We start from the raw sequence: 14,989 nt of genomic DNA, 5'->3' as shown, positions 1-14,989 counted from the left end.
TAAAAGCTCCTAATTATCATATAGCTCATTCTTTGTTTCTCTTTAGTCCTCTATTTTGTAGTTTGAAGTTTCTACTCAGCTCTGGTCTTTTTAACCAGAAACGCTTAAAACTTTATATTTTATTAAAAAAACCCATTCCAACTTCCTATAGGATTATATTGTTTTATATGATAAGTTATTCTTGGTTACATGCCTTTATATATTGCCTTATGGAATAAGATCTCTTTTCCTTTAAAGTGGTAGTTGCCAAATTTTGTGAGATCCTGTGGTTTGTTTTTTTTCCCCTTAAACTCTTTCTGGCTGTTGGCAGTATTTTTTCCCCCCTTTGACCTGGAAGCTCTGAATTTTGGTTATAAAATTCTTGAGTTTTCATTTTCTTTCTTTCTTTCTTTTTGCAGGGCAATGAGGGTTAAGTGACTTGCCCTGGGTCACACAGCTAGTGTCAAGTAACTGAGGCTGGATTTGAACTTAGGTCCTCCTGAATCCAGGGCCGGTGCTTTATCCACTGCACCACATTGTTGCCCCAGCAATTTCTTTTAGAAGGTGACTGGCAGATTCTTTCTGTTTTCATTTTGCCCTATGGTTGTCAGTTTCATCATCTGTAAAATGGGGATGATAATAATAGCACTTAAGTCCCAGGGTTTGTGAAAATTAATTACTGATCTTATATTTTATTTCATTCAGTAAATGATTCTATTCTGTTGTCTATGGAACAAACCTAAGCTTCTTTGTTTCTGAGTAAAGAAAGCTCATGAATTTAGAAGTTCAGTCTTTCACAAGTTAGATGCCACAGTTCAGTTTTTCTATCAATCTTTTTAATTAAAGAAAAATTCTAAGCTAAAGTTTACAAGTTCAGTACTCTCATAAAACATTAATTCTAAGGGAACTGTTATCCTAGCACCACCTGCAAATCCCTTTGTGCCAAGGAAGCTTGTTATCCCTCATAACTTCAGTTCCTAAGATACTCTGTGACATGCATGATATCCTTGAGCAGACAAGCTGACCATGCCCCATCTTAGCCTCATTGTTGCGCAATTAAAAGTGGTTTTATCTCAATCCCAGGAGCCAGTGAGTCTACTATCCCTGCTCCACTATCAATAGCTTTGGGATGCAGCTGTATCCCATAAACCCACAAAGCATTCCTTTAAGACAGAAAGGGGTGGTACTGGTTTCCAAGTGTGTGTAAATCCCTTATCTTAATGTAACCAATCATGTTTCATTCACTCCCATGGTGTTGCTAACCTTATAATCGTATTGCTTACTCACCTACCCTGTGCTCTTTGTTCTATGCTTATAAAAATGAGTTGTATCTTCAATTTTTGGTCTTTTAGCTTACTGAGGCAATCATTAAACCCATTCTACTGGAAGGTAGCATCTGTTAATAAAATGTTATCTTGCTTGGAAAAAATGTGCTTCAGTTTATCTTTGTTGAATTTCATTTGAGACAGGTTGTTGTGAGGGTCAAAGGAGAAAATAACTGTAAAGCACTTAGCACAGGTCCTGGAATGCAGTAAATGCTATATAAATGTTGACTATTATTGCTTTCATTTAATTTATAATTTCTTGCTCTATTTCTTCCAGGCACTCATATGGTCTCTGTGGCCAAATTTTTTTTTCTGAGGTTCAACTTGTTAGTTGTTTTAGTTAATTCTCTTCTTCTGAGTTTTCTTAGTGGATGATTTTTTGGGGGGTGGGGGCAGGGTAATGAGGGTTAAGTGACTTGCCCAGGGTCACACAGCTAGTAAGTCTTAAGTGTCTGAGGCCAGATTTGAACTCAGGTCCTCCTGAATCCAAGGCTAGTGCTTTATCCACTGCTCCACCTAGCTGCCCCTTAGTGGATGATTCTTAACATGAAATACTTCCCATATCTTTGGTCACTTGTGTTTTTATCACATCTTTAGCCTCAAGTTCTTAGTTTGAGATTTAGCGCCAAGGTCAGGTTTAGACTTTCCCCATACTCTGTTGTGGTGGTCAGGTCCTCTTTAGTCCTGATCTCACTTTCCTGGGTTCTCCTATGGGCTTCTACTTCCCTTAGTGCATATATTTTCAGAGAGGTTGTCAGACTTAAGTATTCTGAGTCAATTCTGTGGTGGACTATCCTGGATCATGGTAATGGGTGGTTTTCTTTTGCTCCTTGTGATTTACTTGTTTGGAGTGTTTCCTCTTCTGTCCCCTCTGGGGCTTCCCTCATCAAGGTGTTGAGTAGTCTTGTATGACTCCCTGTAATTTCTCTGTTAGGGCACTGCTATTTTTGACTCCTCTCCTGGGGGGGTTTTCCCAGCATTGTCCTGAGTGGTCTGATGTCTTGCTCCTACTCGTTTCCTATGGGTTGCCTTGGACTTCCTGACACAGGTTTTCCAATTTGTGGTGCTTCATCCTTTGCTTCTCTGGAAGGACTAAAACAAAAAGCTTCCATAGATTCTGGCTGCATTTTGGGGGTAGTGCCAAGCGGATGAGGTAGCTTATGGTTGTCTCTTTTTAAATCTAGGGCTCTTACTATTTCACTGCTAGAGTAAAAGACAGAGTAGCTGTATTACTGTTTCACACACCCATATTAGTTGGAAATCCACCCATTTTTTAGGGGTTTTGAATGGATTTTCCTATTATATAGAAAATATCCCTATATATAGAAAGTATCATGCATGTCGCAGTTTAATTTGTAGACTAGAACTTTACTAAAACTACTAATAGTCTCAGTTTTTCTGCTGATTCCCTAGAATCTTCTAAGTAAACCATCATATCAGCAGCAAATAGGGATAGTTTTGTTTCCTTTTGGACTTTAATGTGCTCCTCTTTACCATCACTAGGATTTCTAGAATTCTATCAGAGGTCAGGCTTTGTTTGATTCCAGTATTTATTGGGAAAGCTTCTACTGTTTTCTTTGTAGCTTAGTTTTAGATCTTCTTACATATTGTAAAGATCCCACTATGCCTATCTATATTTGATAGGATTTTTTTAAGCATAAGTGAGTATGGACATAAATGTATAGTTCTGGTTTTATTATGTTAACTATTTTCTTCATGTAGAACCATTTTTGTATCCCTGAAATAAATCCAACTAGATCATAATGAATTTCTTGGACTGTCATAAAAAGTTAAGTCAAAGTGCTTTCTTTCTCAATTTTGAGTAATTTTGGAGTAGAGGTATTCATTCCATTAAAAATTTGTTAAAATTCTCCTGTAAATCCATGCAGATAGTTTTCCTTTGGCAATTCTTTTTTACTGATGCTTTATTTTTTATTTGTTTGTTTTTGTTTTTGTGTGGGGCAATGGGGGTTAAGTGAGTTGCCCAAGGTCACAAAGCCAGTGTCAAGTGTCTGAGGCCAGATTTGAACTCAGGTACTCCTGAATCTAGGGCCCCTGCTTTATCCACTGCGCCACCTAGCTGCCCCAATGGCAGTTCCTTTTTAAGGAGCTTAATTTCCTTTTCTGAGATTTAAGATTTTTATTTGGTGTCATATTAGTATGAGTATATTTTTGTAAGTGACTGTCTATTCTTTTGAATTTTTAAGTTTTGTTAGCATATGGCTGTCTGGGAGGATTTTTTTGTTTGTTTGGTTTTGGTGAGGCAATTGGGGTTAAGTGACTTGCCCAGGGTCACACAGGTGGTAAGTGTTAAGTGTCTGAGGTCACATTTGAACTCAGGCCCTCCTGATTCCAGTGCCGGTACTCTATCCACTGTGTCACCTAGCTGCCCCTGGGAAGTTCTAACAGATATGTCTGTCCTCTTTGACGTTAGTGCCTTCCCTTTGAGTTTATCTTCAATTTATCTTGAATGTACTTGTTTGTATACTGTCTCCCTGATTAGATAGATTGTGCTTCCTTCAGGGCAGAGGCAGTTTTTGCCTTTCTTTGTATCCCCAGCACTTAGCACAGAGTACTTTTTTTTTTTCCAGGACAATGAGAGTCAAGTGACTTGCCCAGGGTCACACAGCTAGTAAGTGTCAAGTGTCTGAGGCCGGATTTGAACTCAGGTAATCCTGAATCCAGGGCCAGTGCTTTACCACTGCACCATCTAGCTGCCCCAGGACAGAGTACTTTTAATAAATTCTTATTGACTTAATTTGATCATTTTTATTTCTCATGAATTTGTTGATTTCACTTTATTTTATTAATGTGAATTGCCTCTCCTTTTTAAAAATTAAGTTGGCTAAATATTTAACAATTGGTTTACTATTTTTAAAGAATCAGCTTTTAGTTTTATTAGTGCTACAGTATTTTGGTTTCCTATTTGTCTGTTGCTTCTATACATTTTAAGATTTCTTCCTTTCTGCTTTTAATGGTTGGTTTAAAAATTCTTTAAACACTGCATGTTCAGTTCATTAACTCTCTATTTTGTTAATGCATTAGAAAAAGGAGAGACATACTTTTTTTCCTTTAAGGAATGCTTTAGCTTCTGTGAGAAAATAATGGGATTTGCCAACACCCCCAACTGATTTTGATTAATTGAATTGTGAGAGTGACTGACTTGCTGTTTAACCTACTTAAAGCTGACTTGATTGAAACCACATCTGCCTGGCCCTCAAGAGTATTGTTCTCAGAAGCTGTAAACTCAGAACCCCCCCAACCCCCCAAACACACACAGGAACTCCTAACTAACTTAAGACTGCCTTCAAGTCATGTCAATCAATAGACTTGAATGCTACCAGCCAATTAGCTTGGAGCAGTGTGTGGGGACCACCTCTCTTCCGGACCCACAGGGAGCTTCTGCTCTGACAGGCACAGGATCTTCCTCTTTGTGGCTGGAACTCTGAGGTGGTGGCAGGAGATTTGTGACAGGGGTAGATAGGTTTCTTAATTTCCTGAACTCCACGTGTTTTCTCTTTACTCTTTAATAAATGCTAACTGCCCAAAGACTTGGTGCTAAATTTATAAGTAAACCCAACTAGTTTTCCCTACACTGGGGACAGGAATAAGGTGACCACATATTTAGTTTTAATCGTCATTCCCAGAAACTTTGGTATGTTGTCATGTTATCATTGTTCTTCATATAGTTATGTCTAGATTTTGTTTTTTTACCTCATCATTTAGTTTTTCTACCATGAAGTTACCACTTCGGTTTGTGTCTTTTGCTTGGGGTCCCTTAAATGATTACTTTCTTGTGTTATGGTCCTTGATAGATGCATTTAATGTTTCTACTTTTTAAAGATTTATTTGTAATTTCTCTATATGTGGTCTACTTTTGTAAAAATACCACATTATGCTGAAAACTATGTATTTTATTAAGTTGTCCAATTCAGAAGGCACCACAAATCTTTTAGCTCTGATTTCTCCAACAATTTGTTCAGTTCTATAGCTTTCTTTTTGTTTCTGTTAAGACTTCTGAAGAAATAACTTATTTATGTTTCTTAGTATTATTGTGTTACTATGTCTTTGCATAATAATTGGTATTCAGGCCTCTCATTATGATTGGATGTGTGTGCTTCTTATAAACAAGAGATCATGGAGTTTTATCTTTTGCAATCTTGTTTCATTGTAACCCACCCATATTTAAAGTTTTGAAAGTTTTTATCTTCCTTCACTTCTGCCTCTGCTACTTAAAAAAAAAATTTTTAATTAAAAAAAATTTTTTTTTGGTGAGGCAATTGGGGTTAAGTGACTTGCCTAGGGTCACACAGCTAGTAAGTGTTAAGTGTCTGAGGCTGGATTTGAACTCAGGTCCTCCTGACTCCAGGGCTGGTGCTCTATCCACTGCGCCACCTAGCTGCCTTGTCTCTGCTACTTTTAAAAAGGATTTAAAAAAAATTTCTCCTTTTAAATCAACTTTGCCCATGCAGTTTATTTTGATTACATTGGTGCAACCCTATTCCCACAAGCTCTTTTCTCTTGCTACACTCCACAGAGTTTATTCACCCTTATTCCTAGAATTGGGGTTTTACTTATTGATTTTTTGTTTTATTTAGTGATCTCTCACCTGTTTTTTCTCCTCTTCATCATCCTACCACATAAGTGGTTAGTCTCCAAATCATCCCCTTTCCTGCCCCTCAAACTTCTGTTATTTTTTTTGGTATGTGCTCTTTTCTAAGAATTTCTCTCTTTGTTGTCATTTATTCTTTCCCATATAGGAAGAGTAGAAAATGTAAGTGATATAAAAATAAGGCTATCAATAAAAATTTGTCTTCAGAATTCTCTCCTGCCTATTCTGAAATTTAAATTGATTTATGGTCTATATCCTTATTTATGCTTCTTCAATATCTTTATGTTTCCCAAAGAGTTAAAACTCCTTAAGTACCAGATTTGAGTTCCCTTTTATTACCAATTTCTCTATTATATATTGTTGCTAGTGGAGAAGTGGATAGTATGTGGGTCCTAGAGTCTGGAAGACTCATCTTTCTGAATTAAAATCTGGCCAAAGACACTTACTAGCTGTGTGACCCTGGGCAAGTCACTTAACCCTGTCTGCCTCAGTTTCCTCCTCTGTAAAATGAGCTGGTGAAGGAAATGGCAAACCACTCCAGTGTCTTTGTCAAGAAAATTCCAAAAGGGGTTACAAAGAGTTGGACACAACTGAAATGAACGAACAACATGTTATTATCTTTATAAATTTTGCCCTACCCCTCTGCCTCCTTTTAGTTATGCCTCACTCTTATAAGTATCATTTCAAGAAGGAAGTTAAGAGGGATAAAAAACTAGTACCTCAAGATAGAATTTAAACCATGTTTTAAATAGTGTTTTCAATTCTTCCTATATTCTCCACAGTCAATCCCTTTCCCATTGGCTGTCTTAATTCTCATGTCTATGTCCTTCTACACTTACATAATCTGGATTATGTCACCCTGGAACTCACATTTCTCTTCTGGGGCAAAATGTTCAAAGGGGCATAATACTCTAAGAATAAAAGTCTCAGTATACTAAATTCAGTCATATTAAACAGATTATTAGCATATTAAAATCACCATTAAGTCTCCATTTTGGCACATTATCTCTTTCCCTTTGGGAGCACTTTTCAGTGGGATCCCCTATTTTCTGCTAATGAACCTCCACTCTCCTGCAAGCCCTTTTCTTGAGACTACAGGAATCACCATCCTTTTATTGTTTACCATGGATATGATAAGAATATAGGTATATTATCCATTCTCCTCTTACCTCTGCCTCTTGGGAGGCCTCTCCCTCTCCTCATTTATGTACCCTCCCACTCTGCAATTCTGTCTCATAAATAATTCCACTGATTCACCTGTAGGGGGTAGTAGAGTTAGTTCCTGGTGCATCAGGTTCTGCTCCATCTTCACTAAACCCCTTTCAATAAATTCTGCTTATATCTTTATTCCCTTGAATGTTTAACTCTTGATAATCCCCTTCTTTAAAAAAAACAACCAAACAACTCTATAGTTAGTCTCTCTCTTTAGAAAAACAAAACTTCAGAAGAGGGGCTAATTTATTTTATTACTTATTTTCCCTGGTAATTGTATCTATTTACCTTTTTGTGTTTCTGCTATATGGTGTTCCCAAGTCAGATATTCTGATTACATATTTCTTTTGGGTGATGGAGTGGGCATGCAAGAATGCCTCAAATGCCTCTTCTTCATTTAACATCCACATTTTTCAGTGATCGTTAGGCTCAGATTTGTGGGGTTTTAAGTGAGGACTTTAAGAAATACTATAGTGTCCTCTGGCTTCTAGTAGACATTTTTCCTCTGAAGTTTTAAAAAATGGTTATTTACCAAAGTGGTATAGTTGGTACAAAACATCCTGTGGAGGTCTGACATACTTTTTTCTTTTTACCTCCAGTACATACAGAGTCTGATAATTTTTGAAAAAGAAAATGGTTGTGCTATGTATAGGAAGTTTCCCCAACTAGACTGTAAACTCTGAGGAAAGGGTTTCTATTTGTTAACTAAACTATTTCTGGATCTGCCCAGCCATGGACCCAGATTTCTCTGTTCAAATTTTGGTAAACTCTTTCATTCTCTCATTCTAATATCATAGTACACAAAAGTTTGGCCCAAAGTAGTCTTCTCTGAAAAGGTGTTCTCCAAAGATCTAGAAAGTTCTGGTTTAAAATACCTTTATTAAAAAAGAATATGACACCAAATGACAGCTTAACTGTTAAAGAGATTGATCCTAAAAACTTGGTCATCTACGTACCCACTGCTTTTAGGGGTTAATCTTTCCAGATTGCTGTTGTACTGTTTCAGAAGTGTCCAATTCTTCATTTACCTCATTTGGGGTTTTCTTGGCAAAGATACTGTAGTGGTTTGCCATTTCCTTCTCCAGTTCATTTTATAGGTGAGGAAATGTAGGCAAACGGGTTAAGTGATTTGCCCAGGGTCACATAGCTAATAAGTATCTAAGGTCAGATTTGAATTCAGCAAGATGAGTCTTCCTGACTTCAGGCCTGGACCTCTATCCATTGTGCCACCTTTTCCACTTTAAACATTCAATCCTTCACATAACTGGTACATATTATCCAAGAAGCATTAATAGCATTTTAAAGATAGAGATAATTTTACTTCTATAAACAAACCTTTTACTACCTTTTTTTTTTGGGGGGGGGTGAGGCAATTGGGGCTAAGTGACTTGCCCAGGGTCACACAGCTAGTAAGTGTTAAGTGTCTGATGCTGGATTTGAACTCAGGTCCTCCTGAATCCAGGGCCGGCACTTTATCCACTGTGCCACCTAGCCACCCCCACTACTTTCTTAAATGACTGAATAACCAATATTTCCCCAAATACCAGGAAAAAGTAAAAAAATAATATGCTTTTTAGCCTGATCTTCTGTCACTTAGTTTGAAGTTTAAAAATTTAAGTCAAAATTATAATGAAGGACATTGAACAAAGATCAAATACAAGGTAAAATTCTGATATCCTTCCAAAGAGGATTCTTCTTCATAAATTTTTCATAATTTAAAATCAAACTTGCTTGAGTGTCATGAGGACTCCAGATGGAGAAAAATGACTGGTTTGCCATGTGCTTCTCCTATTTTAGTGCTATCATTGAGAAGAAAAAGAAATTTTTTTGCTTCAAATCTGTTAGAGCCTTGCTTTTGTATCATCTGCCTCAATGGAGACATGATGTATTCCTCTAGCCTTGTTTTTCTGCAGAAAATCTTCAAGTGTACTTTTTTCAAATAGATGCAGTAATTGCAATTTGTTATGTCTGAGTGCCATACAAACAGCAGCAAAGATGAACTATCTCACTTACCTGGGGTCCCTAGCATATTTTTATAAAAAGATTTGGCCATCTTTAAATCCCATACTGCAATTATTATATGAGTTCGTCTACCTAGATTCCACAAAATGCCTGAAAAATTCTGAGACAAAAAGTTCTCACTGTTGGAGTGAAAGCATGCAGTCTGGTGAAAATCTTCAGAGATGCCATTAGATGTCAATGCCTGAGTTAAGATTCCAAAACTAATTCAGAAGATTTCTAACTTTAACCTCCCCTAGTTTAGTTGGACTTAGTCTTTACAGTTTAGCAAAGGATTTTCATGTAGTTCCTCCTCTTGCAACCACAGCCAAACTGACAGTCTTTGTACCAGCTTTTGCACATGTGCCACCTTGAATTTGTAGAGGAGGTAGCCTTTATTAGATATTCTTTATCAATTAGAATGACAAAAAATTTATCACCTAGCAGCAAACCTTCTGATCATAAGCCTCTCTACATTTAGATGAGTAAGCTTTTAGATGAAAAGCACACAGTAAAGTGATGACTTGTAAAATCTGCATTTTGGAGCTCATGCTCCACTGATCAAACTTTTGAGAACTCACAGAAACTTGGTTACCAGACAGTGATAGGTGATAATTTTTTTCAGTTATCAATGACTAGCATCTATCTACTAAGGCAAAGAAGGGTTGCAATCTTAATTATTGGAGGGAATAGGCACACAAGTGAAATGATATATCCTTGAAGAGGCCACGGGAGAGAAAAGGCAAATAAACTTTTGTCTACAAGAAAAAATGGAGCCAGTAGAAGGAAATCACTCAAAAAGTAACATAGAGCCCTATTAATTCATTTAAAAGATACTGAATATCTTTTATTATGACCACTGTCCTGTACAAGATACTATGAGAAAGAAGTATGACAGAAAATCCCTGGTTAAGCAGCTTGCTTATAATCTAAATATATTAAAAAATAGAAAGGTTCAAAAGTATATGATGATGTCCAAAGAGTATATGGCAAGTTGCTAATCAGCATTATAGGCAAAATAAGAGTGCAGAGGATAGGAACATCACTCTAAGTAGCATTGGTCATGGAAGGTTTAATGGAAGAGATGGAAGCTATGTATTGAAGAATGAATGGGCAGGACTAAAATAATCAGGGAAGCCGGGAATGTAACCTGGATTTAGGATCAAGAGAAATTCAGTTTTAGACATTATGAATCTGAGGTAGTGGAAACATCCAGTGGGTAAAAGGGGAATGTAGACCAGGAATTTAAAAGAGAGGCCATGGCTGAAAATAAAGGGATATAAGTCATTCACAAAAAGGGAAAAAGTGACTGGATCCAAAATCTGCAAGTGAATTTTAGTAACTTGTTTATTTAAGACCTAACTTATATGATGAAATGCAACTGTGTATTCTAATTTAAAAGGGAAGAAAATTATTTGATATCAAAACATTATAAGTGTTAGTAAGACATAAGCCTTGTAATATGTAAGAGCAAAATCACCTCATATAATCCTAATATGAAGTAGGCCATTTAATTATTCACAATATTACAATGAGAAATAGTCTATAGACTCACCTTCATACATAAGTTTTGTCGTACAATATTCATCGGATTCTGTTAATGCCTCATCTTTATCCACCTCCAAGAGGTCAGAAAGTCGTGTGATGGACACCTCCAAAGAACAGAGTGAACCTGTTTTACAATACTCTGTTCCTAAAGGAGGGAATATCTCAGCTTTCACATTATATAATGTCTGGGTGAGGGAGAAAGATACAGAGGAAAATTAATTAGCTATTGTTAAGAATGACTTATACTTAAGACATGTCCACCTGGATACTGAGTTATGCGCTACTACTGAATGCTGCAAATTGTTTTCTAAAAAGGAGCACTGAAGAGGCTATAAAGTGATAAATGAACACTTTGGAGCTAGTTATTTTACATGTCTTTTCTTATAGATGAAATACTTCCATGACCCCATTACTACTGAAGAACCAATTCTAAATTAGCTTCTCATATATAATTATAATATATTAGCATTTTCAGAATATATAACTATCAATCATAACTAGAGAACCAAAATTTCTTTAAGGTGATAATGGGTTCACACTCTGACAATCACTTCTGGGGATAGGTAGGCTCAGAGGAAAAAAGGGCAAGCCCTTTGAAGAAAGAAAATCAGGGCTTATCAGAAACCTCAACTCAGGCTAAAAAAATTTGCAAGGATTTATAAGGATAACTAAAATCTAATTTCTTAGCAATGTATACACAACTTTTATAGGTAAATACAAGACAATCAGTCTGGATGATCTGGAAGGGATAGGAAAGATTAGCTTGGTTGCCAAGGTGGTTTTCTTCTAATACAAAAAGAACTTTTCACATGGATTTAGACAGTCTTTCGCTGATATATGGAAACAAGGGGCAATGAGGATAGGGATTTTTTGCTGCCTAAAAATAAGCACATACAGGTAGACTATGTAGGAAAAGTAAAATTTATATGAAAAATAGGATGTAAGAAAAGTAATTAAAGAACATTCAGAGATAAGAATGGCAAGGAAGTAATTAATATGCTCTCTTTGATAATCTATTAGGAAGTTATCTGGAAGCTAATTTATACTTTCTAATTAAAGAGGAAGAAAAGAAAATTTGGATGCTGAAGCTCTCAAAGCACTACTGGAGATAAAGCCAGAATAAGTACAGCCTAGGAAGCTCTGATACCAAAATTAACAAGTTAAGAGAATATGCCTAAATTGCTATTCCCTTGTTAAATTGATTTTACTATTTAATAATTACTAGCTCTTGGGACTATCTAAATGGCATATGTTGAGACTAAAGTTATGAATCATACTAAAAATTCTCCAATACCATTTTCTGCCTGATATGTACATGGATGTCTATATACTGCAGCAACTCAAGCAAATTTTACTGTTTTTGAAGCATTTTTCTGCTTGAAGAATGACTACCAATAGTTTAAATTCAATCATTAGTTAATATTAAGTAAGCTTTTCAGGAGTGAAGCAAGAGAAAGAGACTTGGGAGGGATGAGGAAAATCTGGTTACAGTAACATTTATATAGCTAAGTCTTCACATTAAAAGCATTCTATTTGGCAACTGGAAGATAAAGGGGGAAAAATGAACTACCATGGGGAAGGAAGGAAGGAGGGAGGGACGGAGGGGGAGGGGGGGAGGAAGAAAGAAAGACAGAGAGAGAGACAGAGAGAGAGAGAGAGAGAGAGAGAGAGAGAGAGAGAGAGAGAGAAAATATATGTGATTTTTTTAGAAAAGCTGGCTCTTATTGGCATAGATCTACATCAGGAATAAACAAACTGGATGCATATAGAGCTTAATTACATCTTTTCTGACCATTGCTGTCTTACCTTAGAACATTTTGTAAATCCTATATAAATATGACATGTTGTTATTACTTGATCCTTAAATTAGTTCCTTTTAGTAAGATAAAAAATAAATTCTGTGGAAATCTCAATTTTCCTTTGTGATCATTTTTTTCCTTTCTGTTTCAGAAAATATATTCAAGTCTGTGTCTATATAGAAATGTGTGCACACATATGCATATTTACACATACATATAAGTGTATATGTGTATGCATCCTGATATAATACTTAATCAGTCAACCTATTAAATCTATTTTAGGGGGAAAAGCCATCATGAATAACCTTAATATTATTTTGGCCACCAAGTACAAATTCACCTCTAAGTCATTTATGAGTATATGACTTGATAGAGTAACATTTACAAATATTTTAAATAGAGCTTGGATTAAAAAAAAAAAATTTTTTTGTGAGGCAATTGGGGTTAAGTTATTTGCCCAGGGTTACACAGCTAGTACATGTCAAGTGTCTGAGGTCGGATTTGAACTCAGGTCCTCCTGACTCCAGGGCCAGTGCTCTATCTACTGCACCACTTAGCTCCCCCAGAGCTTGGATTTTGAACATAAACATTTAAAAAGTGTCTTTGTGGTTTTAAAAGCTCTTTCTGGTCTCTGAGAACTACACATTTTAAGCTAAAAAAGAATCTGCAATATTTATATGAAAACATTATTTATTCAATCTTTTGCAGAGATGGGAGGTCTATGAATCTGGAACATTACAGAAAATTTCTTATTTTTTTCAATGTATTGATTGATTATGCTGACTTTTTTCTCTTCTTCCTCTTTTTCTTTAAACAAAATTCTTTGTTACATGGATCTCTGGGAGGAGAGACAGAGGAAAATTTAGATGATGTAAAAACAAAGTACATCCATAAATTTTATTTAAAAAAGAAAAAAGTTATTTAAGTTATTTAAAAAAGCAGTAAAGGCTGATTTTTAATATACTTTAATAAACTAAAATAAACAGGAGCTGGCCAAGGTTAATTGTTTGGACCATCACTGTACAGTACTTAGATGCATTATAGGAAAGGTGCCTGGAAATTCAGATCCAAAGAGAGTCACTGATAATATATTCCAACTTAACATGAATAACTATCACTTGTCTTATAGTATTTTTTGAATAAAGCTAGAATATAAAATGTATGTAGCTAATTTAAAGAATTTATATTCTAATCAGAATACTTTTTAAAAGTGATTTCCTTTCATATATTTTTATTTCATCATTCACATTATCCATCCCCAAACTCTTCTTTGAAACACAGTAAAGTATGTATCAATATAATACCTACAAAAAAATTTTCCACTTGGAATTCATAACTATAGGGCTTTAACGAAATGGACCGATCTTCAGAAGCTGGATAAAAGTCAAGTGAAAAGTGACAATGCAGAGAAGGTGGAAGTTCCTTTGTCCACATCAGCTCCCACACAAAGAACACTGACTGCTTGCTGTAGATGTACTGGAAAAAAAAAAGTGATAATTCTTTAATGATCAGTTCCAGAATTATCTTGTAAAACAAAATTAGTCATTCTAGTTTAAATTAAATATTTGTTTCATGCATAGGCAAAACTATGGGTTTTTTTGTTTGTTTTAAACAAAGGCCCTCTTTTATGATATACCTGGTATATATATGCTGTTCTTTGGTTCTGCATCACCCACCACTTCCCTTGGATCCTCCTGCCTGGCTTTGCTCCCCTGTAGAATACTCTACAAACTGGTAAAAAAATGGTTTAATTTTTTATGATTCCATAAGCTACATAGCACAAGGGATCACACAAAAAATTAAAGATAATTTACCAATGTGTGGCAGTCTACCACATACTTCCCATAATAGGGTAAAAATGATCATTCTTAATTAAGTTGACTTTGAAGGTATATGCTTACATTTATGCCAAATATTTGATATGGAACATCAAGTTAAGAAAGAAAATGTAGAACTTAATTTGTAGATTGTGCAACAGCTTTGCACAAAGCCACAATTAAAGGTAAGAGGGTAAAATTACAACGTCTGATGTTCAGAAATAACAGGGAGACGTTTTTAAAAAATGCTAAAAAGACATATTTATTAAAAAAATGACACAAAAAGCTTTTCAATTTCTCTAAACAAATACCAACTGTACGCTAAAAACACAGAGAAATGATCAGCAGAAGCAAGGTTGAATGCAGCCAGGCAGTGTGGATACACACAAGTTTCTCTGACAAAACTATTCTAATATATAAAATGTCATTTCTCATATAACCAGCTATTCTAACTCTAGTCCATTCAAGCTAGAGAGTAAAGACACTCCAAACTATATCATGTAATGAAAATACCCACGTAGATAGCACTTATATAATAAATATAAACTGATATTAAGAGATCTAGGTAATGATTTTCATGCTGTTCTTATTTCACAATACAGAAAGGCAACAAAATGAAATACAACCATGCAGATATAGCATGTTAGGTAAAATACAGGAAGCTATAGTAACTAGTTTGACTATTTAAAATCACTCACT

At 35.6% G+C, this 14,989-nt stretch overlaps 1 protein-coding gene across 4 annotated transcripts in view; it reads right to left on the bottom strand.

Moving 5' to 3' along the window:
* The window catches only part of TRAPPC10 (trafficking protein particle complex subunit 10), a 106,925-nt gene that overhangs the window by 5,693 nt on the left and 86,243 nt on the right, over positions 1-14,989 (bottom strand). For 2 of the 4 annotated variants that reach the window (XM_043994621.1, XM_043994622.1), the window contains 2 exons: positions 13,782-13,949; positions 10,682-10,859 (listed from right to left, as the gene is read on the bottom strand). In XM_043994621.1, coding sequence (XP_043850556.1) covers positions 10,682-10,859; positions 13,782-13,949 — 346 coding nt within the window. Of the gene's footprint in view, positions 1-10,681; positions 10,860-13,177; positions 13,312-13,781; positions 13,950-14,989 lie in introns of those variants that run through there. The other 2 variants (XM_043994624.1, XM_043994623.1) reach the window with 2 other exon arrangements.

This window comes from Dromiciops gliroides, chromosome 3, assembly GCF_019393635.1.
Source record: "Dromiciops gliroides isolate mDroGli1 chromosome 3, mDroGli1.pri, whole genome shotgun sequence".
In the NCBI taxonomy this organism is placed as follows: domain Eukaryota; kingdom Metazoa; phylum Chordata; class Mammalia; order Microbiotheria; family Microbiotheriidae; genus Dromiciops; species Dromiciops gliroides.
Note: the sequence above shows the minus strand (reverse complement) of the source record. Positions and strands in the feature narration are given on the sequence as shown.